Raw genomic sequence first — 24,975 nt, forward strand, 5'->3', positions numbered from 1 at the left:
CGCAAATGCAGAAACTTAGCCGGAGCTTTAGGTATGTATGGATGGGGACTGAGCCAAGCTACTTTCTTGAGCCGCTTGCTGATCTCCAAGAGCCAGAGATGAAATGTGCTGCATTTCCCCCCGAGTCTTAGAGATTCCTGCTTCCCTACTACCATAGTGATTGTTAAAGAGGTCGTTTTATTCTTGATTAAATCTCAGTTCCAGCCCTTATTAGTGTTGTCCTTAATCCTCCACCAGGGGGAGCCTGGGTTGCAGGGCAACTGAGTGCAATAGGATTTCCGACTTGGGGCAAACACGAGGTGGTGAGCAGGAGGAATACAAGAACTTTGTCCACAGCAGTGAGCTGACCCAGCTCGAGTCACTGCAAGCATGGCTTTGCAGCACTGCGGTGTAACACAATTTTATTAGAAATTAGCGTTGGTTTCCATCACCCATGCTGAGCAACAAGTGATTGCAGTTAAGGGACAAAGGAGACCTTCTCTCGTGGTAGGACCTGGGCCATCCTTTAGGCAGACATTGGTCAGATAAGAAATGGAATAAAACCCCAGTCCTGGTACATGTGGTGAACAGCAGGCTTCCAGTTTTCTCAGAAACCGAGAAGGCTTGACCTTCATCCACACTCTTTTGTTTGCTTTCCCCTGGGCTGCTCCGAGTTGAAAAATTTACACAGCCAAGAGCTGCTTTCTGAATGGGGCTGAGAAATGCAAAGAAAATTCCCCCAGCCCTTACGCCACAAAGTCCGATTAAAGAAGCTGACTTCAGTGATTTCAATGTTAGTATTTTTCTTAAGACCAGGGAGAGATTTTTGATCAGTCCAGGATTACTGTGCTTTCTCAGGAAGAAAGAATAGTCACCACTGAGAGAGCTGAGGATCTAAGTGTCAGAGCAGCAAAGAGGCTGCGGGGCTGGGGAGGTCAAAGGACAGGCATTAAAATACCTCAGTGGGAAGCTGGGGCTTTGAGTATTAGAGGGCCTCGGGAGGGGAGGAAATAGGCCAGAGGCCTCAGGCAGAAGCGTTCCGGTCTCTGTGGGAAAGCCACAAAGCCAAAGGCGGAATCTGGCCAAAGAAATGGATTTGTTTTCATCTCTACTCCAGGGAGGGCTGGGGAAGTGTTCTGAGCTGATGACCAGGGTGCCTCACCTGAAAGTACATACTCAAGGCCGACAAGCGTAAAATGCCTGGTTAGTCACACTTCCCCTGCCCCATCATGTCATTTCAGGTCCTTGTGGGTGTCTACAAACCCGGGCCTGGCATTTGCCCATAGGCTCCATCGCGTTGGCCATAAGCAGGCCACTTAGCTAAGCGACAGTCGTCAGGAGAGAGGAGCCTGATAACCCAATAACCGGCGCTCCTTCCCGAGTGGCTACCGCTCAGCGGCTATGGGGTTTTCTTAGGCTGGCTGAGCAGCTCCCTCCCTGATGGCATTCCTTTGCAAAAGAATTCGAATAAGCAGCCTCCCAAAGGGCCACGCCAAACAGAAGGTAGTGAAAAAAAGCCCCGAGGAGGAACTTGCTTCCTTGCCCAAGAGCTGGGCCTTGGCAGCTCCACGGCCACATCACCCGGCCTTTGAGGGGACTTAGGCTGTTCCCATCACCCTGCGTCCAGACTCAACGCTGGGCAGAACCACCCCCCCACCCCCCGCCACAGCCGGGACACAAAACCAATAGTATGGGGCGGGCAGGGGCCATATGGCCAAGCACATGCCACCTCTGCACAGGGCTGCTGGGAACGCAGAGCTCGTGTTCACTGTCCTCAGCTGGTGGGCGTCCGAGTGCGGCACCCATGGGCCTCACAGCCTTCCCGCTGCGGCTCATGCTCCTGGTCCCTGTAACGGCCCTTTGGCTTTCCAGAAAGTAAAGCGAAGCACACCTTGGAGCTGAGGGCAAGAGAATCAAAAAGAGCAATCCTGTTAGACCCTAGGACTCCATTACGTGACCTTAAAATGTCCTTTCTCATGGGCATTATTAGGACTACAGTTCCCAACTTAAGTGTCCTTCCTTCCTTCCTGTCCATGCTCTCTGGGTCGGCTGCTTGGCCAGCCCAGCAAAGCCCACGTCAGTCAGTATTTTGTTTTTGTTTTATTGCTTCTCTAGCCCCTCTCTCAGACTGATTCTTTAGGGAAGAGGGGTTAGAGTCAGAAAAAGATGACGTGTGTCAGGGCAGAATACAAATCTCCTGAATAAAAGTACAAAGTACTTTAAAGAAACAGATGCCAAAGGCATCAAGGAAGGCCAAGGGTTCTGCCCTCTACCCAGGGTTTTGGCACCCTAGCGGGGTAGCACAAATACCTATTCCCTCATTATTAGACTCAAAACTCTTCACTTCCTAGATGACTTTTTAAAAAACCAAAATCATGAAGCCTGTGCTTAAACACCTCAGGGAAAAAGGAGCCCCACCTTCTGTAAGAAACTGGGCCTCCACAGCACCAGAACGAGCTCATTCCCCATGGACCTGCCCAGAGGCCTAAAGGTAGCCCTTCACTGGAGCAAAAGGACACTCAGCAAGGGGTCAAGGGCGCTGTTCTCGTGGGAGGTGGGCAGGGCAGTCCGTTCGCCTCGGGGGTAGACGCAGCTCCCTGTCAGGAAGGGTGAGCAAGGGGTCCAGGCCCCGGGCATCTTCAAGTGCTCAGGGAGCAGGGCGAAGCAGTGTGGTCCCTCTCCCGCTCAGGCCCTCTGCCTTCCTGCCAGGCCTCTGGGCGCTGGGGCAGAAAGCCAGCCAGCAGCAGCGTGGGGTGGCCAGCGGGGCAGGGTCCCACAGGAGGCTCTGTGGGCGTCCCGTGGCCTGACTCCCTGAGGGCCCTGTCAGTCGCGATGGGCGGACTGGTGGCCGAGCTGCCGGTCATCGTAAGTGCTGTAGCGTTTGACGTGGATACGGCGGACCCGGTCCCGCAGTTCAAAGGTCTCCTCATCTTCACTGGGGGAAGCCTGGCTGCGGCTCCGGCTGGTGGCCTCCAGTAAGGAGTTGTCAGGGACTCGGGGGGTCTCGTAGAGCAGAACGTTCAGCGTCTCCTCATAGATGCGGGCCTCTGGGAATTCCACCTGAGTTCAGGGGGACAAGAGGGCCGAATGGGGCTTCACCCCAGCCAGGCAGCGACGTGGCGGGGCCCTCGCCCCCGTGCTGGCCCTCCAAGTTCCTCCTCAACTCTCTCCCGAGACGGGTGAGCGGGGGTGGGGGGGTCCTCTCTGGAGGAGACGTGGGGAGTTGTACTCTGTGCACATAAGGACGCCAAAGACTAGCGTGCTGCCCGGGCCCGGAGCAGTGGGCTAGTGTGTGCAGGGTTCGGGCCTCGGCTTTGTGCTCAGAGCCAGGCTCCAGTATGGGCTGCGAGGCCTCAGTTTCCGCCCGTGTAAAATCAGGGCTAATACCTACTTCCGAGAGTTGTTGTGAACATTACGTGGGAGACAGAAAGGCACCTGGACTCTAGCCTAACTTGACTTCTGTTTCCTCATCTGTTAAATGGGGAGAAGGCTCCAGCCCTGCCTGAGGAGTCCCTAAGTACACAAAAGAGAAAATGCTCAGGAAGGTGACGGGTTGCTGCCACTTCCAAGTGTAAGCAGCCCCCACAGAGACCCGACCCCGAATCCTGACTCTCTTGATACGTGCACACGGGAATCCGCACCCCCAAAATGCCAGGAGGAAGCAGGGCCATCTCCTGTAAGCTGTCCTTCCCCACCCGGGGCCCAGCTGGAGGCAGTTCGGGGGCCTGGAGGCCGAGCAGGTGCTACACAGGCTTGGCTGCTTTGAGCGCCTCACGCACACGACCTTCCGAGTGGGCTGCCCTCCTGGCCCAGCAAAGGCCTCCGCTGCCTCCGTTGCACACGCTCCCGGCGGGGGGGGGGGGGGGGGGACCGCAGCAGGGGGAGCTCCTCTCTGGGGAGGACACCAACTGCTCGCAGCCTGGGAGAACGGGGTTTGCCGAGTTCGTGTCAACTGTCACCTGTCAAATCCCTCACACGTACCTGGCGCTGAGTTGTTCCTGCGGAGGCTAAGCTGGTCGGCCGGGAACACCCAATTAGCAGGGCCAGAGAGGAGACCAGACCCTGAACTGCTGCTCCTAGGAACCGCCGCATTTTCCTAACAGTTCCGTTAACTGCACACTATCATGCCCAGGTTTGCAGGTGCGGAAACTGAGGCCCAGCTGGTTTAAATGGCTTGTACGAGGTCAGAAAACCGGTGAGTGGTAGAACCAGAATTCAGACCTGAATTGGGCCAACTCCAAAGACCCAGTCCTTCCCACCGCACCACGCTGTTCTTGCTGGTCAACAGCCCCCACCGCTCAGCTGACCAGAACAAAGCGTTCGCGAGCCAATCCCTGAACTGCTTCACCTGGCTTTGTCCTTGCCCAGCACCACCATGTGGGTCTGGGGAAAACAGAGAGCGAACCGAATGCCCTTCCGCTCCCCGTGGTGAAGGGCACAGCTGGGGCTGCGCTGGGGTGTGTCCCGCCCCCACCCGCGCAGAGGGAAGCCCCCCCCCACCTTGGTCTGCTTCTTCTCCGTGGCATACACGATGGAGGTGCAGCACACCTCGGCCAGCTTGCGACCCTGGCCGTAGAAGGACCAGCAGCAGATCTCATCGCCAATGACGTCCTTGATGAAGAGCACGCGGCCGTTGAAGCGCAGGGAGAGCTTGTCGAACAGCTCAATGTTTTTCAGCAGGTGGTCGTCCGAGTTGCTGAAAAACCCATGAAGGTCGGGGGGCCTGGGAATGAGGTTCCAGCACAAGAGACGGTGCTGGCTGGGCGCTTCCCCCCTTCCCCTCCCTGTCACGCAGAACTGAGGCAAAGTCAGGATGCCAGAGGGGACAGCAGGGAAGAAGGTCACAGGGCACCCTCTGGGGTTGGGGGCCTGCGAGGGGAAGGAGGGGTGTTGGTCTGAAGTTAAAGCAGAGAGAACTGAGGGCGGGGGGGTCTCCTCTCATCAGGCCCCGAAGGAAGGAGGCTCACCGCCCTCGCGGCAGGAGGACCCGTTCCCTTGCCGTAGGGGGTGTGCTGGCAACACCTCCGTCCACGGGGACTCCCCGAGCCCACGGCCTTTTGCGTACACCTAACTGTGGCCCGCCGAGGGGGCACTGGGCAAGGGAGAAAGCGGCCCAGCTGTGAAGCACAGAGGCTGGCTTAGGAGGAGTCCCAGCCACGGGCTTCCCAGGGTCCCTCCTCCCCCTCATGAGCTAATGCTGGGAAAACACCTGGCACGTTGCCCAACAGGACACATGGGGGGGGGGTTCCAGTTCGTTCCCCTCGATATCCCAGCCAGGGCCCTGCACCAAGTGCCAAATGCCGCTGTCCTCATTTCCCTTCTCTCTCTGTTCTTCCCGCCTGAGATCCAGACCCTCGCCAACCGTGCCAGGAGTGCAGGTGGCTTCTCTTGGGTCTGCTGCCCCGTGGCTGGCTGCCTAGTCCTTCTAGCTACTTCTGCAGCCCTTCCCCGAGCCTTGGCCCCCCGGCCCCCAGACCCCAGATGCCCACCCTACCTGGTATAGGAATACTTGTTGTTGCTTCTATTGTACAGCAGCTTCACCACAGGCTGGGAGGGAGAAGAGTGTGAGCGCCAGGCTAGGGTCCCGTCCATCCCTGCCCACAGCCCTCAGGGGTCCCAGTACCTTGGTGGAAGATTCGATGAGCCTCTCTTCCTCTTTCAGGGAGGTGATGATGGGGATGTTGCACACAGGCTGGTAGGAGTCCTTCTTGTCCTGGGTGATACACACAGCCGAGAATCTTTTTTGAGATCTCCTGCTTGCCAGGCTAAGCCAGGCGTTCCCCAGGAGCTGTTGGAGCCCCTCTGCCAAGGCCACCCTCTGCTCTTTGAGGAGGCAGCTGGCCATAGAAACTGCCAGCCGGCAAGCAGAACCCCATTTCCAGAAAACCTAAAATCCAGATTAGCAAGGTGTAGAAACTGAAAGCTGGGCTTAGTCCTACTGCCTGAGTCTGTCACCTCACAAACAGACTGGCTGCCAGTGTCCTTGGCCTGGGCAGCACCGAGCATATCTAACAGTGAGGTTCGGACTCACCAACCGTACCGGTCATGAGACCTTCCAGGAACTGGACCTTTATGTCCGTGAAGGGAGGGGCCAACTCCCAACCTCCTCGACCTGAGCCCACTTTAGCTTCGTACCTGCAGAGCAGTCTGGCACACGCTCACCAGCCCCTGAATGAGGTAATACTTGGCTTCGGCCATCAGCTCCTTGATTTCTTGCCGGTTCTGTGGGAGGATGATGGTGTCATCGCGGAGGTAATTCAAAATGGTGCCGAAGTGCTTTCCACATCGGTCTATGAGGATCCAGCCTAGGGATTCAGACAGGCCCCCGACAGTTACTCTTTGCCTCCAGGTAGCCCGCATCACAGGGTAACAGAAGTGGGAATGCCACCTCTAGCTCTCAGGTCTGCGGCTGTTCTTTTCCACCACGGATGGCCCGGACTACAGGGGACAGAGGCCCTCCAGGCTCTGCGGCAGCCCACAGAGGTCTAAGCTCAGGAGCGCTCAGGCCTACCGCCTGGCGACACAAACGCCACCAGGCCCTGCCTGCCTTTTGTGCACTGTCCCGTCAATACAGCGATGGTTCTCAGGAGAATCTAGTCCTTTTGTTATTTAAAAGGTATGGATCTTGGCCCTGGAAAACATGTAAGTGCACACCCTTCTACATACAACCTCAAAGAATGCTGAGGCTCTACCACAGACTCCAGGTGAAGGAGTCCTGTACCAGGTAACAGGAAGGGTGAATCTACAGTCTAGACCTGCCAGGCTTGAGCCCGGCCCCAAAGTCGCTTCCTCAGGAATTCTTTCTTCCCTCCTCAGCTGGCCCAACAAGCCCCAATGCCTCACCTTCTTTGTCGGTCAGCACCTCCATGCGCCCGCTGAACATGGCCTTGAGCATGGTGTCGTGCCGGGTGAGTGCCCGCACGGTGGTGTAGTACAGGGAGCCCCCCACATTGAGCTGGACGTATTTGTTGCCCAGGCCTCCTCCCTTGAAGCCGCTCAGCTTGGGCTTGGCCCCCGAGGCTGGGCACAGACAGGTATCCCCTGACATCTCCCGCTGCAGGTAGATCACCACACGGCAGGAGGTCGGCTTGGAAGGCTCCGCCGTGGTGGAAGGATCACAACGAGCCAGTGGCCAGCAGAGGCCAGAGCCTCATACTCCCAGCACTGCGAGCAGGAGATGGGAGAGAAGACAGGAGTTAGCAGAGGAGAGCCCTCAGCTGAGAGGGGACAGGAGAGGGCCGTGCAGTCATTCTCTCCTTGACAAGCAAGACCCCCTGGCAGAGGCTAAGGCCCTAGGCAACAGCAACAGAGGACGTTCCTGTTCTTCTTTATGGTACCAGGAACCAGCACAGTCTCCCAGAGCCTGCCCCTCATCTCGCCAGCCCCCCTGAGCCTCGGCTCAGCTCTCGGCAGCGAGGAGGACAAGCAAGCCCTTGGAGTTAGTCCGAGACGGCTTGAGGAGCAGACAGGGCAGCCGAAGTCTTTACCCTGGGGAATGACAGTCCAATTCCAGTTCTTTGCCTCTCAAGGTTCCCAGGACCCAAGTGTTCCCACCAAACCTACTGGGAATCCTGCCAGCGCAGGAGATTCCCAGGAGCCAGAGGGGCAGGATGCACTTCCTTTCTAAAGATTCCAGGCCCAGAAGCAGTCGGCACCAGCGGTGACTTTGAGCACCACCGCGGTCTGGCTTCAGGAAGGAAAGTAAAAGCAGCTTTCAGGAGAGCACAGGAATGAGCCAGGCTGGAAGCCGCCAGCCAGTGTTCCTGGCAGAGGTTACCCAGGCCGCGGCAGAGCTTCCTGACCTTCCTCTTTCTGGGTCCCAGCCCTGTCCCAAGTTCCTGAAATTGTCACCATTTTCCAGGACAGAACAACTACAGGATGGCTATTTTTACTTCTTTTTCCTGAGAGGAGGCCCAGCCTTATCTCTTCCTTTCTTCCCTACCCACAAGACTGGGGACAAGGGGCTTGAAAAGACCAGATGATAAATCTAAAAACAACTCTGAAGTGATCTGGAAACTAAAACACTGATAGGCGTTCATGGGAGGGAGGGGTGAAGGAAGCAAAGGAGGGCAAAGCCAGGTCACTCCCCGTGAGCTAGATTCTCTATTATACGTCTTGGTTTTCTAAGGAATCACTAAAATTCATTCACTGAAAAGAAAGAGCAAACATTCACTGCACGTTTACTATGTTCCAGGTACTAGTCTAGGCAACTTAATATACACATTACTTCATTTAACTCATTCAGCGAGAAAACAAGACTGAGTGTCACTACTCCGTTAGGCGGTAGGGACAGAGAGATGGAAAGATACGGACCTTGCCTTCAAGGAGTACAAAGAAGCATCATAACGTTAACAAGAATAAAACCAGTAAGAGTTAGTGTTTATTGTGCCCTGTTATGTGCTGGGCAGTGAAGATACAGAAGAGAACAAATAAGTCATGGCCTCCCGGAGATCACATTCTAGGGGGAGGGTACAGACAATAAGCAAGACAATGAATAAACAAGCGAGCAGTTCCAGAGGGTAAGAAATGCAATAAATAAGCTGGTGATAAGAGAGTGACTAGGGAGAAGTCCTAAAATGGATAGAGGCCGGGGAAAGCCTCTTTGGGAAGGTGACATTCCAGCTGAAGTCTGAAAGAGCGTTCCAGATGGATGGAAGATTAAGTGCAAAGTTTCTCAGTTAGACACAAGTTTTAGGAACAGAAATAAGGCCAAGACGTCTTGGGGATGCCTGGGTGGCTCAGGCAGTTAAGCCGCTGCCTTCGGCCCGGGTCCTGATCCCAGGATACTGGGATCGAGTCCCACATCGGGCTCCTGGCTCAGCAGGGAGCCTGCTTCTCCCTCTCTCTCCCTCTGCTTGTGCTCTCTGTCAAATAAATAAAATCTTAAAAAAAAAGGCCACGATGTCTAGCGCATAGAAAGAAGGGGGAAGTTGGCTTGATGTAAAGTCAGGACGCAGGGGCCAGTTCATATTAAAAAGTTTGCATTTTATCGCTAATTGCGATGGCCATCGATTGGAGGGTTTTAAGTAAGAGAGTGACAGGATCTGAGTTATTCACATTTTGAAAAGATCACTCTGGCTGCCGGGTAGAGAATGGCTCATAAGGGTGCATGAGAACAAGCAGGAAGACCAGAGGAAGCGGCAGTCTAGGCAAGTGGTGAAGGCCTGTACTGCAGTGCTGGCAATGGAGACAGAAAAAAGGTAAAATTGCCTCGTAGTCCTCACAACACGCAAAAGTTTACGGTTGCATGTCACCTCCTATAAGTGAGATCCAGAAGCAGTGCTTACCACAATGCCATGCACATCTGAAAGTATTTAATATGTCAGTTTGTTAGACTGAAACCGTCCCTGAAAAGATTTAGGTAGGCCCCTAAGAAGAATGTCCAAGGAAGGACCAGAGCGGGTGCTTTGTGAAGTACCGAATTTCTTTGGTGGCTTGTCCAGCAGACTCTCATTTACCCCAAGGATGGAGTATGGATGAGATGAACCCTCACCAGCAGACTCCCCAATCCCTAACTAACACATGAACAGTATGAAATCACCTCACCCTCCTCCACCCACCCCAAAGGAATAAGTCCACCCCTTAACAGGTTTTAGCAAGTTCCCTACCTACTTTGGGTCTAGCCCCGATTTCCCCAAGGATCAAAGCAAGCACACATGTGTTCTGCCAAAGTAAAGGAATTCAAAGGCTAGGCGGTGGCCAACAGAGCCTACAAAGCAATTGCTTTGAGCCCCTGGGTGACGTCAGCTCAGATGCCGCCCGCTCAGATTCCTCCCAGACCAATGGGCTCCAGGAATGTTGTGGCAGGTGACGCCCCAGAAAGTAATTCCAGTGAGAATGAAGTTTCCACTGATCGCCTCACTGCTGTTCCTTCCGGACTTTGTGTGTGGATATTTGGGGATGCCTGGGGCTGAGGGCGTATCCGAGTCTCCCTCAGCGAGGCTAATGGGAACCGAGGCAGAATAAAGGGCAGGACAACAACCACGGCCATGGAAGGTGGGGTGCTAAAGGAAAAAGGACCCAGAAATCCATCACACTCGGTGGTGGCGGGCGGGTAACCGATCTTGGGTAGAGGGGGAGGATCTAGCAGAAATCCTAGGTGTAAATCTTAAGCTTCGTCCAAAGGGACTGGAAAGATTTAGCGAGACCCAACCTCTCTGCGGTCTGTGGTGAGTCTTCCCCGGCCCGCACCCCTCCTCACCACCGAGAAACTGAGACCGATTCTGACACCCGTCCCAGTGGAGGATTTGAGCTCTCCATCTCCCCTGCACCGTCCCACGCCTTTTCCCCAGGACTGGGTGGGGCTCTCTGCTCCAGCCCGGGGCCCGTCCACCCTGTCCCCCAGAGCATCCGCACCCCGGCTCTCACCGTCCCCGGGGGGCGCTTCTCCTCTCAGCTGGGTTGCAAGCCGACCCCCGTGCCGCCCTGGGCTGTGGCCGCCAGCCCGCCAGCAATCCCGGCTGTGAGCTCACATCCTCCGCCCGCGGTCTCAGCCTGGAGCCGCGGCCCAACCCCGCCCGCCCGCAGCCTGGGACTCTAAAGCGAGCCTTGCCCAGCACCCAATCACGGGGGAGGGAGGGGCCCTTGAGAGAATTCCGCCGTGAGTGCTCAGCTACTTCCGGCAGCCTTTCCGGCGCAAAGGCCTCTGGGTCCTGTAGGCAGCCGTCCCTCCTCTCAGGCCTGTTTCCCAGCAGGCTCTGCGGGTTGGGCGGAGTAAGTACTTCCGCAGTCCAGTAATGACGTTACGGGTAAACAGGGCCGGTAGCCGTGGCAGCGGCTGAGGCCGGCGGGCGAGGCACCGACTGCCGCTGACCCGGGAGAGAAGCGGCCTGCCGGAATCAGCCCGGGCGGTAGCGCGCCGCCGCTACGGGGTTGGCAGGTAGGCAGCGACTCCGGGTTGGGGGACGCGGGCGGCCCCGGGGCGAGTGAACCCAACAGGCCGAAAGAAACGGGATTCCGCGCGATTCTTTGCGAGCCGTGTGACACCCAGCTTTGGCCTGGAGCTTTACGCGTTGATGCTCGCAACGGTCTTGTGAGGAAACTGTGGCTCATATAAGTTCAAGGCGTTTACGTAGTGTGGACAGCCAGCTCCACCACCCAGGTCTTCCTGTGTGCGCGGTGCCCCTTCCCCTCATCCCGCGGATGGCGCCTGCTCGCGGGGCCCGGAGAGGATCTGGGAGAGCCGCGGGGTGGACAGAGTGTCGCCGCCGTCATCTTCAGGGAGCTCTTGTGCCACGCACACGTGTGGTGGGAGTTGGGAGGGAATCTCATAGTCGGTTGGGAACTCTCTCCCTGCCCTCCTTCTCCGGTCCAGTCCATCTCATTCAACTCTGCCCTCCAAACATACAGTTGGCGCTCAAGCCAGGTACGTGGGAATCTTGCCTGCCTCTTTCCCTCCCTCATCCCCAAACTCCTACATTCAGTCAGTCCTTTACCAAATGCCATAAGCTTACGTAACATCGCAAATTGGAACACTTTTCTTCAGCTCCAAGCCTTGGTCACTGTAATAGCCTTCTCTGTTTCCAGTCATTCGTTCCACATTTACTGAGTGCAGGCGCTCAGTATGTGCAGGCACCCTGCTAGGTGCTAGGGTTACAGTGATGAACAAGGGAGGTGTAGCCCCACTCTCTCGTTCCCTGCAGTTCATTCTCCATCCTGGGTCAGAGTGATCGTTCCAAAAGGCAGATATGGCTGTGCTTCTCTGCTAAGGATCTGCTGGCTGCCCACTACCCTTATGATAAAATCCAAGCTCATGAGGGCGGCTTTCAGAGCCCTCCCTGAACCAGCTCTGGCCTCCCCATCTAGACTTACCCTGTTCCACATTCCCCCCCAGTTCACTGGGTTTTAACCACGCTAGCCTTTCGGTTCCTGGAATGCATTACATTTCTTTTAGCCTCAGGATCTTCACACATGCTTTTCCTTCCGCCTGGAACGCCTCCTCCCTGCTTCACTTGGCAAACTTTTGGATATTCTTTAGGTCTCAGCTTGAGTGTCATGTTTTCAGAAGCTTTTGTTGAGGGGGCACCTGGGTGGCTCACTCGGTGAAGCATCTGCCTCTGGCTCAGGTCATGATCCCAGGGTCCTGGGATCGAGCCCCATGGGCGGGGAGCCTGCTTCTCCCTCTCTCCCTGCTTGTTCTCTCTCTCTCTCTCTCTCTCTCAAATAAATAAAACCTTTAAAAATAATTTTTAAAAAGGAGTTTTTGTTGAGACACCCCCCATATGAATTATGTCCTCTTGCTGCAGCTTTATGTAGCACCATGTGCTTTTCCTCATACTGTCCTCAAAATATGTGATTATTTGTTTACTGTCTGTCCAGAGATCAGAAATGTTTCTGAATAAATGCATCCTCTCAGGGAAGGGAGTGGAAGTGGAAGCAGATATTTGCTCCCTCAGGTTACTGGAAGCTTCCTAGAGTAGCTGGTCTGACTAATCACCTGGTAGGTGTCAAATGCTCGGACTATATGTGTAAACGTAACAGAACAGCAGGAAGACGGATCTTTTAAAAAAGCTCGATTAAAAGGAAGCTCGGGATGATTAAAATGTTTCAAAAGGAAGATGCTAGCTAGCTTAGTTCCTTCAGTGGATTCCAGTAGGCCAACGGCTCAGTCCTACACAGACAGCCTATAGACATGCATTAGTTGGCCCACAGTGTTAGATGTGGTTTTTCCTTTAAAATTTTGAATTCAATACTTTCCTTTAAATATCAGATTTCATCTCTAAATCTGGATTTTTGGCTGTCTTGAAAATCAGTTCTGGCAGCTGGGGAACTTAATTCTTTTTTAACCATTGCTCCTCCTATGGTATACCTGCTCTGGGAAGTTACTCCCATAATCACCCCATTTGGGACAGAACTTTTCTAAGGAAGACAGAAGGGAAACAGCTGGGGGAGGTGGGAGCAGAGGAAAGGGCTGGCGCAGGGCCAGCTGGTGGTAGCCTTTGGAACACCTGGGGTTTGGGAATTGGTGTGGCAGCCGGTGGCTAGCCCTAAGTAGCGTTGTGTGTGCTTTTTAATTTGTGTGTGCGTGTGTTTGCCAGAACGAGGGTGAGTTTTCAGTGTTTCCTTCCCAGAATTGAGGCATCCTCTGGACCAGGAATGCAGGGTGCCCTAGGATGGGAAAAGATATCTCTGCTGGTTCTCTTGCCTACAGAAAGAAACCCGGACTCCTTAGTTGGGCACACAGGCTCTTTCTGACCTGGCCCCAGCTGCCCTTTGCAGCTCCGTCCTCGGTGCTTTCATCTTCTAGGTCTTCTGGCCGGTTCAGTGACTTCACACGCTTGTCCGTGCTGTTTTCTCTGCTTGGGAAGCCTTTCCCTAGCCTCCTCACTTGGTATGTTCTTGCTGATGCTTCGTTCCTTTTTGTGTTTTCTGCTAGAAAGAGACGGAGCCAACTTTGGTCCTAGTTCAGGCCAACATGCCTGTGACATATATTGTGGATAATGTCCTTATTCCTGGCTTATTTTTAACTCTCATTTTTAAGTCATGCAGATTTCCTCTTTTCCTTGCTTTTGGTGTTATGCTAGGACTGTACTGGAAAAGCTTTTTCATGTCCTTTTGGGTACATAATTGGGGATAAATATGCTTATGGCTTCTCACGATTTAGTTCAAATGTTACTCGCTCACCCTGTTAACTGCTTTGTTCTCCTGCAACACTTGAGTGATATTTCTGTAAAAGCACTTAACACAGCATACTTTCTCAGTTTACGTGTCTGTCTTCCTCCAGCTAAACTATGTGCTCCTCCAGGGCGGGCACCGTGTCGCGCTCATCTTTGTGCCCCCAGCATCTAGCAGTGTTGGCATGTGGTAGGCACTCAAGAAATGTGTGTTGAATGAACGATGCCCGTGACAAGCAACTGGACTTTATTCTTTCCTGACCCTTGCTCCTATGACACACTTCCTCCTGACTGCCACTAGCACCCCTTCAGAGCAGAGCTGCTCTTCTCTAGGGAAACCGGAAGGGAAACAGGTGAGGCTCAGAGAGGTGGAGGCAGAGGGAAGGGGAGCCTTCGGAGGAACGTCTGCGGTTTTGGCACTGGTGTCTGGGGGCAGGAGCGGGGCTGGGCTGGAAGCGGGCATTTCCTTGGGTGGCTGGGAAGTGATCGGGGACTCAGGCTGCTTTCTTCACAGCTATGGCCAAGGACATCCTGGGTGAAGCAGGGCTGCATTTTGATGAGCTGAACAAGCTGCGCGTGTTGGACCCTGAGGTTACCCAGCAGACCACAGAGCTCAAGGAAGAGTGCAAGGATTTTGTGGACAGTGAGTGTCATTTGGGGAGACGTGGTGCCCCACCTCCACTCCCACCCGCAGCTGTCACCCTGGCCAGAACAGGGCTAGTGCCTCTCTGGATGTTGTGTCTGGCCTTTAGGAATTCCCACATACCAACCACCTTGTCTCCCTGCTCTCTGATGCTCACATGTAGTCAGACACAGAGCATCAGTCAAGACAAATGGTGAAATGGAGAGAGGATATCCCATCTTTGATTTTTTTGCTCTCAGAAACCTTGAACTTCATGGGGCAGAACTATGGCTTGAGGGTGGGAAAGAGTTATGTACTCATGATTTGATTTCTTGGAAGATCAACAGACTCAATGAGGTCATTTTTTAGCTAGATATCCAGGACACCTCCTGTCCCAGCAGGCAAGCAAGCCGAGTGGCAGTGAATACAGGGCAGCTCTAGCTAAAGCAGGGATTTCCATTGTGTTGTTGACAAGCAGGAATTTCTGAGCCTTCTGCGCACTCCATAGTCTGTAGGAAGCTTGACTGGTGAAGGGCGGCATGGGCTCCATTGCCAGTCTTCTCACTGCCTGTTGTCCTTCCTCCCTGGGTCCTAGTTCATTCCTCAGTAGAATGAGGTCCCATCACACCCAAGGACATTGAAAATAGCGAATGGGAGATTAGGTACTTAAATGCTTTGAGCTCTTTATTAGCTCTGGTTACAGTTGGCAAACCACTGCCCCCCTAACCACCATTAACTGAAATCTGGTTCCTTATCTGGGGCTAGTCAGGAGGCTCTGTTCAAGTCCTGAGTCAGTCCTTTCATGAACATGGCCCTTTGTGCTTCCTGTCACTCCTGCAAAAGCAGGATAGAGCCTGTGCAGAGGATGGGCCCATCAGGAGCCTCATACCTAAGGTTAATAGTCACTGGCTGGCTCATTTGGGACTCAAGGTCCAAGGATGCCCCAGTCCAGCTCTGGGCACTTGGCCACCCTTCTCTCGGTTTAGACCAAGCGTGGAAGACTTTAGGTCAGCAGGCACCAAATTGTTTTGACACAAATTAGAAGGGGCAGTTAGCCCTGCCCTCTTGCCACATGGGAACACAGAGGGAGTGGTGATGCCGAGAAAATAAAACCTTTTATTTTCTGTTCTTTCCCTAAAAGAAATTGGCCAGTTTCAGAAAATAGTTGGTGGTTTAATTGAGCTTGTTGACCAACTTGCAAAAGAAGCAGAAAATGAGAAGATGAAGGTAAGATCAGCAGGCCTTCTAAATCTTGGCCTGGGACATGGTTCACTCGTTCTTTTTCTTGGGGAGGGGGGGTGTGGGATTTTATTTAAAACAGGATTTGGGGGTGCCTGGGTGGCTCAGTCGTTAAGCATCTGCCTTCGGCTCAGGTCATGATCCCAGGGTCCTGGGATCGAGCCCCGCATCGGGCTCCCTGCTCCGTGGGAAGCCTGCTTCTCCCTCTCCCACTCCCCCTGCTTGTGTTCCCTCTCTCGCTGTCAAAAAATAAATAAAACCTTAAAAAACAAAACAGGGTTTTAGTAACAAGTGCAGTTAACCTCCTGTTGAACTCATATGCTAGTACACCTTGTCATTCTTGCCTTTAATCTTCACATCACTGAGATAGGTGGTTTTATGCTCATTTTATAAGTGAAGCAATGTAGGCATGCAGGGTGTCGATGACTTGGCAAAGGACCCAAGGCTAAATGGCACACTAAATGGGCCACTGACCACCTGTGTGCTAGACTCGGGGATACTCGTAGACCTGCCCCTGAGCTGCAATCCAGGTCTCATTAGGCACTGGGGATCATGCAGTTATTCCTCCCCCTTATTCCTGAGGCTCAGGGGCTCGACTCTCTTGCCAGCTGGGCACTGAGACAGCCCCCAAGTGGCCCTTCCTTGGCTGAGGACTTAATGCTGAAGATGGTTTTAATGAAGCCATGATCTTCTTTGGTGATACTATTTTTCTAGGCCATTGGTGCTCGGAACTTGCTCAAATCTATAGCAAAACAGAGAGAAGCCCAACAGCAGCAACTCCAAGCACTAATAGCAGAAAAGAAGATGCAGCTTGAAAGGTAAGATGTAAAGCTAGTTCTTTACTCAACTGCAATTCCATTTTTCCTTCTTGAACGGTCACCTCTTCTCCTCCTCCTTCATCATTGTTCTCCCAGGAAGTGTCTCACTTGTCATCCTGATTTGAAGACTTAAAAAAATAAAATTACATTTGATGAGAAAGAAAATATCTTAATACAAAACCACCTCTAATATCGAGAGCTTGAAAGCTCAGGTAGCAAGTGTCCAGATTTGGCTGGTTCTCCTGAAGGAAAACCCCTCTCGGGGCTGGACACTTCTCATGGGTGGCCCTCGGGTGGGCTTTGCCTCTTTGTTCTTTCTTACCCTACCTTCTGCATTGTGAACTCACACCATTTCTTGGCATTATTTAAGTCATTTATATTCTTCTCTGGAAGAATTAAATCCATGGTTTATTTCATCCATTCTTAGGGCTTCTAACAATTTTGTTTTTCAGGTATCGGGTTGAATATGAAGCTTTGTGTAAAGTAGAAGCAGAACAAAATGAATTTATTGACCAATTTATTTTTCAGAAATGAACTGAAAATTTCATTTTATAGAAGGGCAAAAAAAATAAGACCCCAAAAAACCTCTGTACTGTTCCTGTGACTTGTCTAATGGCCCACGTATATCCTGAGAGATGGTGTGTAACGCACGCAGCATCTCTGAAGGCAGGAAACAAATCTGGGGAGCTTGTTGCAGATGTCCGTGCGCAGCTGCTGGTGAACACCTGTGGCCACGGGGGTCCAGGCTCTCAGCTCTTGGCATTCTTAGCCTGAACGGAGCAGTCTGTAAATGATTTTTTTTTGTAAATTCAAAGCTTTGGAAAGGAAGAGCAATAAATTATTGTTTTCAGATGGCTTGATCTACCTCTTTTCCTGGTGCCCTTAAAGTGTACATTTAACATCTTGAGAGAACTCTGGACTCTTGAGCCCCTCCCTCATCCACAAAACAAACCAGGCAGTGGTCAGCAGGGACCTTTATTTGGACCAGACACATGAGTCAGATGATACTCCCAACAATCAGAACAATATGGCTTGTGACCAAAACAGACTTAAAGAGGGAACCAGACAGGACCAGTTATCATTTTCCATGTGTGTTCACAGGTGTGTGTGTGTGTGTTTGAGTTGACCTCGAGTACAAATTTAGAGAAAGCTAAGGAACCAGTGAAGAGACCCTGCATTTACACAATGGACATCTCATGCCCAGCTGCCCTTCCACTTTGAGAACAGGCCAGGATGGATGATGAAACTCTCAGGAAGGGTGAAGTTATCCAACAGGAAGCACACTCCCAGATCAGGTTTGAGACACCAGACCTCAGAGGGAAGGGACTTATGTCAGGTGGTCTGTAAAAACAGAGAAGACTAAGGTATGGAAAGAATGAATCAGGAGATGATTAAAAAAAAAAAAATCTTTTCTGGGATGACCTGTTTAAGACACAAACAAAACACCTTCCAGCTTAATCCATTTCTGAACGTCAGGCCAGAGCTGACCCTTGAGTAAAACCAAGTTTAGGCCTCTTGCAGAACCTGTCCCCAACCAAGGGTGGTGGCAAAAAAACCCATGATACAGTTTTTAATGAATATTAAAGAGGCATAATTTCAAACTTAAAAATGACCTGAAAAATCCCACTCTTCATTTTGCTGATAAAGGATATGCTGCGGAGAATCAGGAGTCAGGGGTTTAATCACATGGGCACTGTGGGTCAGGTGCCAAGCAGGCCACGTTTCTTGGAAGTTTATACAGGATCTGGTCTGGTCCTGCTCACGATGGAACTTGGGCACACGGTGAGGTATTTGGCACCACTTCCCTATAACCTAGCCCACACCCTTCAGTCCGTGCTCAGGTGACTGGTCTGTTTGCGCCACTGTCCTCAGGAGGGGGGGCTTCTGATGTGGCTCCTGCCAGAGTCTTGTTCTTTCTGTGTCACTGGTGGGTTTCAAATGCTACTGAAGACATGGGTTCTGAGCAGTTTTCCTCATACTGGGTCCAACCGGAAAACTGCCCTATGGGCATCTCCCCACCCCCCCACCAGGCCAGTCATTATTTCTCTCATTTTTTCTTTCTTTTCTCCTCATACTTGTAGTAGGGGCTCCACAACATGAAAAGCAGAAGCATAAGAGGGATGAGAAAGTAGGGGGCATAGACAGATAAGAGGGTAAGTCGTTCGTGGAAAGTCTTAGGTCCTTGTCCTTTGAAACCACTGGCTTTGGAGAAATCATCAAATAGAAACGTGGAGAGAATTGGAATTAGAGTTGTCATGGTGTGAACTGAGTAGATGATTGCAGGGGTGCGGATCCACCTGCGGCCTCCTGAAGTGGGGGGGGGAAGAGAGAGAGATAAGCGTTTGGTCTGTCCGTGACCCCAGGGCTGCCCACAGTCTTCTCCCCGCCTGCCCCCTTCAGCTGACCCCGTCTACCCTCCCACTGCAAATGAATGGAGAACTGGGGGTGCTCTAATACTGCCTAATGCACGGAGCTGGGGCTCTAGTACACTGACTGCCAGAGAACCAAGGGTGGGGGTCGGAATTTAATTGAGAAAAACTCTAGGGCAGTAAAATGGCCATTACAGTTTACACAAGGCGGGGGGGAGGGGCCGGCCACTAGCATCCGTTAGTGATTATATATAGGTGAGAGGTCAACAGCTTCTGCCAAGACAGGGAGTTGGGGGCTGCAGTGGGAAAGAGGCTGTATGAGCTTAGTTACCATGTACATGAGTGTGGCCCCCGTCTTTATAAAAGCGTTAGTCACAGGGGAACACTGTAAGAATAAATGAGAAGTGAAGCCCTTCCGGGGTGAGCTGGATGCTACTGCTCAAAAGCCAGTCTGGTGCTACCCAAATCAGAAAAATAAAAGCCAATGATAAAAGGAAAATTCTGCAGGGGTAAAAACAATAAAAAGGAACAAGTTCAATCTGTAAGCGCCCTCCAGCGTAGGAGAGATTTCCAGCCAAGCACGGGCACAGGCCTGAGCCACAGTAACGCCCCTTCACCAGCCCCCTCCTGCCATTCGCACGCTACCCCACCCAAGATCACCCTCGCACAAACTACAGGGACCGCTCCCCTTCTCTGAGACACTTTCCCAAAAGATTTCTGGGACCTAATTTCAGAGCAACAGTGGGATTTCCCCACCAGTTACCTACCTCTTAAGAAGGCGTACGTCGCTATGGGAAAGAAAGGCAGCTGGAACACAAGCTCACAAAACAGGAAGGACTTAAACCATGTTGGGGGGGCCTGGAGCAGAGGGTCTTTGAACTCCTTAGTATACCACTTCAGCAGGTTTGTCAGCTGAGGAGAGACAAAGGTCACGACGCACGCAGCCGCCTGGCAGGACAGGCTAGCAGCTCCACCCCGCGGCAGCCCAGAGGGTCACTTCGGAAAAGCTCCCTCACTCCTCCGAGAGGCTTCTCTCAGCTCTTCCAGGCCCTCTGGGCTGCGCGGCATCTGTTCCTGACTCTATGACAACACACAGCCTGCTGTGTTGCCCACTGTCAAGAGCAACGATATCTAGCACTTAGTAGGCTCTCAGTTCGAGGAATGAACATACAAAGGCAACAGATCTGCCACAACCTGCTTCCTGGTAAAGGACAGCCATGAAGAGCGTCCTACCATTTGGCTGGAAGTAGAGCAGCTGCACACCAGGCTCCGAGGGCCAGACCGCCTCAAATACAGAAATGAACCGAGTTTGTCTTTTGGGGCGGGGTGTGGGGGGATGGAAGGGAGATACATTTAACTTCTATAAAGATGCAATTTAATGCCTAAATCTCAAGCTCATCATTCTTAACTACTCTAGTTCTGCAGAGTTTTCTTGTAGGAGACCAGTAGGCTATTTTTTTTTTTAAAGATTTTATTTATTTATTTGACAGAGAGAGAGAGCACAAGTAGGCAGAGAGGCAGGCAGAGGGAGAGGGAGAAGCAGGCTTCCCACTGAGCAGGGAGCCCGACGTGGGGCTCGATCCCAGGACCCTGGGATCATGACCTGAGCTGAAGGCAGCGGCTTAACGGACTGAGCCACCCAGGCGCCCCCAGTAGGCTATTTATAGAACAAACTGCCCAAACCACAAACTACAGAGCTTCTAGGCTATGTCAGGGCCTGAGGATTAGCAGTCTCGGTTCCAGCTTGGGGCCCACCCTCCTAATTACACTGTTAAATCAAGATGCTGATCTGTGAACACGTGGCTGTGGGGGCAGAGGAAGGAAGCAGAAAGGTTTGAGGTTGCCCATTTTGTACCCTTTGTAAGAACCCGAAGCGCAGGGCTCCCCACACCACACGGACTACCAAGGGTCTGTCGCATTTTACATCCTGTCTTGACACACCTGCCTCCAAAGCCAAATAGGTTTCTTGATATTATGATAAAGGCAACTTCCAGTGTGAGAATTTTGCCTGCAATGGAAAAATCCAAAGATATTTTTCCTGTTAATTTTTAATCAAAAGATTAAGACTCACTATTGTGAAATTGAGGCCTCACTGCTGAAAGTAAGCTTTAAGCAAATATCCAGAAACAAACATTCTGTTAGCATGATCTTAATTGCAGGAAGGCTCTGGCTTGATAACCAGTTTATTGACCAAGTGATATCGAATTTGTACTTGATTTCAAATTGAAATCCACGGCAATACCCTTAGCTTCCTTCTAGGCACTTTTCAGGGTGGTAATGGGGTAGAAAATACTCATAAAGGTTAAGTCCCTGCATCTCTCCTGGGCTCTGTTTCCTCATCTGTAAAACAAGCAACTTGGACCAAATGTTTAAGGTCCTTTTTTGCTTTCCAGATTTTCTTTAAAAAAAAAAAAAAAATACTGGAGGGAATGACCTGCTTTGAAGATTTGCCGTAGAATACAAGGCATTCTGGTTTGTTTGAATTTCATTTTCTATTCAATCTGTATTCCAACCTCTCAGATCCACCTATTTCGTAAATCCAGACAGTTCTACACAGCATGGGTAATTTCTGAGGGCTGCAGGATGAGATTAGCAAAACTCAAAGTAATCTAATCAGCCAGCTCTTGAAGCAATCAATTAAGATCCAAGCACCTGCCCACAGTCCCATAATAGCCACGTGATATGAAAACAAGGCCTGGACTAAGGGCAGATGGAAGGCAAATCACAGGTCCCTGGCGAGGGAAGAGCATGGGACATGGGGGGGTGCAATCCGTGGCTCTGGGCAAAGCGCTTAATCTCACTCAACTTGTTTCCCAGTTGTAGTACTTACCTCACTACTGGTGAGATAAAATGACTTAATGTACATGGTTTTTAGAACAGTGGCAAGCACACAGTAAATGTTACCATTACTTAAGTGAATGTAATTAACACATATTCAGAGAAATTCAAGTTTAATCCCATTAAAATCTCACCATGCAACTGGTCGTAAGAATTATTATTAGGTAAGACCCAAAAAAGGTTTATACCTGACTCATATTTCACTAAACCTATCACTGTTATCCACTAAACTATTCACCTGGCCTTTGCACAAGGATTTCTAAACCAGGAGTTGCTACTGAATAAACCTGTATACTTCCCTACCTTAGAATGAGGGCACAGGGGTGTGTGGGTGGCTCAGCTGGTTAAGCGTCCAAATCTTGATTTCTGTTCAGGTCATGATCTCTGGGTCATCAGATCAAGCCCTGGGTCGGGCTCCTCACTGGGAGTGGCGCCTGCTTAAGATTCTCTCTCTCTGCCTTTGCCCCTCCCCAATCATGCTCTCTCTTAAAAAAAAATGAGAGCACAGACTGATTATCTTTCCTTATTATTTTTTTTTAAGATTTTATTTGGCAGAGAGAGAGAGCGAGAGAGCGAGAGAGAGAGAGCACAAGCAGGAGGAGCGGCTTCCCGCTGAGGGGCTCGATCTCCAGGACCCTGGGATCATGGGCAGAGCTGAAGGCAGAAGCTTAACCGACTGAGCCACCCAGGTGCTCCCCATCTTTCCTTATTTTAGCAGAAGCAAGGCTACCCAGCTGCAAATGATACTACAAAATGTTTCCCCATCCTCTCCAAGTTCTAAGTCAAACTAAATTCTTACAGTCTCATAGTAAGTTTTTCCGAGGGTTGATCGGTTCAAACCAAGGAAGATATTTAATTGGCAAATTTTAGCCCAACTATTATGGGAGCTCCGCAAAGTTTTTAGTTCTAGGGGAAAATTCCTTCTATTTAGGGAAGAATAACACAACAGATGTTAAGATTTGGCATTTTTTTCAAAGAGAATCTGAGAATAACTCAAGGATTTTATTATTATTTCCCCATAAAGAAGCAACAAAACCATCAATTTCTTCTCCCTCAAATACTGACCACTGACCAGAGGTGGGGGGTGGGGGCCTTACACACACCCAAGGCAGAACTGTCTTCAAAAGGACCAAAGTGTCTGCCCCATAAGGGTCTGGGGCAAAGAAAACCCCAAGCAAAACGTCGAGTTGACCGGTAAGGAGGGGCCGGGGCACCGGCAGGACCTAAGGACGGCGGGAGGGAAAGGGGGGGCAGAACCAGAACCCTGGGCGGGGGGGGAGGGGCTCGAGCGGAGGAGGGGAGGTCTTGGGGACGCCAGGGTACAACCACCGCAGCGCGCGCAGGAGCCCCAAACTCGACCACCGGGGGTCAGGAACAACCATCGCCCTCACCTCGACCGGGTAGAATTCGCGCGGCAGCACCACCTGCAGGTCCAAGAGCAGAGTGATGGGGACGTGGGAGAGGAAGTAGAGGCCCAGTAGCCACTCCAGGCCGCGTCGGACGCCCAGAGCCCCCATCATCCGTCGGTTACGCCGGGCAGGAGCCGAGACCGCGCCCGCGAGGACCGCCGACGTGAGAAGAAGGCCCGCGCCCGCACAGCGTCCCAGAGCTCCGCGCCCGCGCCGCCCGCTCCGCCCCCTGGAGGGATACGCCAGCCACTCCCATTGGCTGGCTAAGAAGCCGCGGCAGGAGCGGCGCTCGCCGCAGAGCGCGCCCATTGGCTCGTCCGTGTATAGCGTGTCGAGGCGGTGCCCCGCAGACCATTTCTATTGGCCGCCGGGGGCGCGGCGTGGGACAGGGGCGGGGCTCCTCGCCCGCCGCGTGGGACGGCTGGCCGGCGCGCGGCGTGCGGACTGAGCGGGCATGCGGGGGGCCTGGCGCCGGCCGGACCTCTAGCCGCCGACTCCGTGGCGCGCTCTAGTCCCTTTCGCTCGGTACTCCGTTCATTCACCGCAAACCTAAAGCGCTGACTGAGCGGCTGCTGTGGGTCGGGCCACGGGCGCTGCTGGAGGTGAGCTCGCAGTGCAGCGGAGGTGCCGCACACCAGGGCCGGCCGCACAGTGCGTTGTGATCCGCTCGGTGGCTCGGCATTCACGGGCCGTGGGCACGGCGGCAAGATCCCTGTCCCGCAGGCATTGAGGGGTCCCGGAGCCTTCCGAACGTTGACTAGGAGGCAGCCAGCCTCAATTAAGCAAGAACCACAGGGATGTCGTAAGACGATGGACAGGTCTTGGTGATTGGCTGTGAAGAAAGAGGGAGGATTTATTCATTCTGCAAATACTGATCTTTAGCTCTCTGCTGGCCCTAGCCATTCACTAAGGAGTGGGACACAGGAGAAGGGAGTTGAAGAGAAAGTAATCTGTTTCTGGCTGCGTTGACAATCAGCAGTGTCTGCAGCATCTGAGTGGAGAAGTCTAGGAGGCAGTTGGATGAACCTGTCTAGAGAGGTAGATTTGTGTGGCAACAGCGTTTGATGGGAGTTGAAGTGTTGAGAGCAGAGGGCCCTTAAGAGGTCTTAGAGGAGCTCCAGCCTCAGGGGTGCTGTGAGGAGCGGGCTGAGACACAGGTGCACAACAGGAATGTGATGTCACAGAAGCATGGGTGTGTGTGTGGGGGGGGGTGGGGCTCGGTCCTGTCGGAGCAACCTTGAATGGCCCCCGTGGTGGCCCTGTGAGAGCACCTGTGGTGTGGTGGAGGCAGGGCCAGATGACAGCAGGGCAGGGAGTGTAGATCTCCGGTTAGGAGGAGAGGAGAGAGCAGGGGGAGTAGCTTGAGGGAGATGTGCCCCATACAGGGCTTACTTACTCGTTTCTCAGAGGAGAGAGACTAGAACACTCTGACTTGTTTAGATGCTTTTTTAAGTTTCTGGGTCAGGGGGAGAGGTTGTCCTTATAGGAGGAAGGGAGCAGGAAATGTGGTTCAAGGCCCCCAGGGGCTGGAGAGAATGGAAGGATTAAGGTTAGGTCGGAGGAACTCTGTGCTCCCCAGGGCGGGTTCCTTGGGACTGGGCCAGAGAGACTGGTGGCAGTGTAGAGGGCCCAGCTGAGGTGGGTGGCCATGGATCTGGAGGCCCGATCTCCTAGGCTGTGTGCTTTTCTCCACGGTGGGGTCTGCTCAGCAAAAAAGGCTGTTGACTTATGCAGGGTTGGGGTTCAGAAAGACAGTGGTGATTTTGAGGCGTTGGATGAGAGCGATTGCAGAGAGGGAGCATGCGCTTCAAGCTGGATAGGGTGGAGGCCACGTGGGACCAGAGGGGCTGGCGGCCTGGGGAGCGTGGGAAAGGGAATGGGTGTGAGGCCGAGGAGGCAGGGTCGGCATGGTGGGCGCCACTGGATGAATGGGCCGGAAGGCGGGGAGATTAGGATGAGGGGCACAATGTCACAAGGTCAGAATTCCTGGTGTCGGAAGAGATTCTGTGCAGGGGAAGGTGTTTGGAGATGGGGTCAAGGGACAGAGAGCCAGGGCGTGCGATGGATGGACGGTGAAGACCACATAAG

General features: G+C 52.6%; 3 protein-coding genes across 5 annotated transcripts; 1 reads left to right on the forward strand and 2 right to left on the reverse strand.

Moving 5' to 3' along the window:
* Window positions 1-384: 384 nt before the first annotated feature.
* TNFAIP1 (TNF alpha induced protein 1) lies at window positions 385-10,521 on the reverse strand. Of its 2 annotated transcripts, none has more exons than XM_073879370.1 (7): window positions 10,336-10,521; window positions 6,823-7,143; window positions 6,115-6,284; window positions 5,603-5,692; window positions 5,474-5,526; window positions 4,480-4,675; window positions 385-3,039 (listed from the first exon to the last, which is right to left on the reverse strand). In XM_073879370.1, exons 2-7 carry the CDS (start codon window positions 7,025-7,027, stop codon window positions 2,803-2,805), a joined length of 951 nt encoding a protein of 316 aa, XP_073735471.1. In that variant the 5' UTR covers window positions 7,028-7,143; window positions 10,336-10,521; the 3' UTR covers window positions 385-2,802. The 2 variants fall into 2 exon arrangements, with proteins under 2 accessions (XP_073735471.1, XP_025706842.1); XM_025851057.2 differs by having other exon boundaries at window positions 10,348-10,520.
* On the forward strand, window positions 9,880-17,123 carry IFT20 (intraflagellar transport 20). Of its 2 annotated transcripts, none has more exons than XM_073879371.1 (5): window positions 9,880-9,975; window positions 14,107-14,235; window positions 15,356-15,441; window positions 16,168-16,271; window positions 16,724-17,123. In XM_073879371.1, exons 1-5 carry the CDS (start codon window positions 9,969-9,971, stop codon window positions 16,803-16,805), a joined length of 408 nt encoding a protein of 135 aa, XP_073735472.1. In that variant the 5' UTR covers window positions 9,880-9,968; the 3' UTR covers window positions 16,806-17,123. The 2 variants fall into 2 exon arrangements, with proteins under 2 accessions (XP_073735472.1, XP_073735473.1); XM_073879372.1 differs by lacking the exon at window positions 9,880-9,975 and adding an exon at window positions 10,696-10,858.
* TMEM97 (transmembrane protein 97) lies at window positions 16,772-23,106 on the reverse strand. The gene is made up of 3 exons (XM_025851058.2): window positions 22,870-23,106; window positions 19,408-19,552; window positions 16,772-18,578 (listed from the first exon to the last, which is right to left on the reverse strand). Exons 1-3 carry the CDS (start codon window positions 22,996-22,998, stop codon window positions 18,319-18,321), a joined length of 534 nt encoding a protein of 177 aa, XP_025706843.2. The 5' UTR covers window positions 22,999-23,106; the 3' UTR covers window positions 16,772-18,318.
* Window positions 23,107-24,975: the final 1,869 nt, after the last annotated feature.

This window comes from Callorhinus ursinus, unplaced genomic scaffold, assembly GCF_003265705.2.
Source record: "Callorhinus ursinus isolate GAN/ISIS: 27379988/994484 unplaced genomic scaffold, GSC_fseal_2.0 scaffold34, whole genome shotgun sequence".
In the NCBI taxonomy this organism is placed as follows: Eukaryota; Metazoa; Chordata; class Mammalia; order Carnivora; family Otariidae; genus Callorhinus; species Callorhinus ursinus.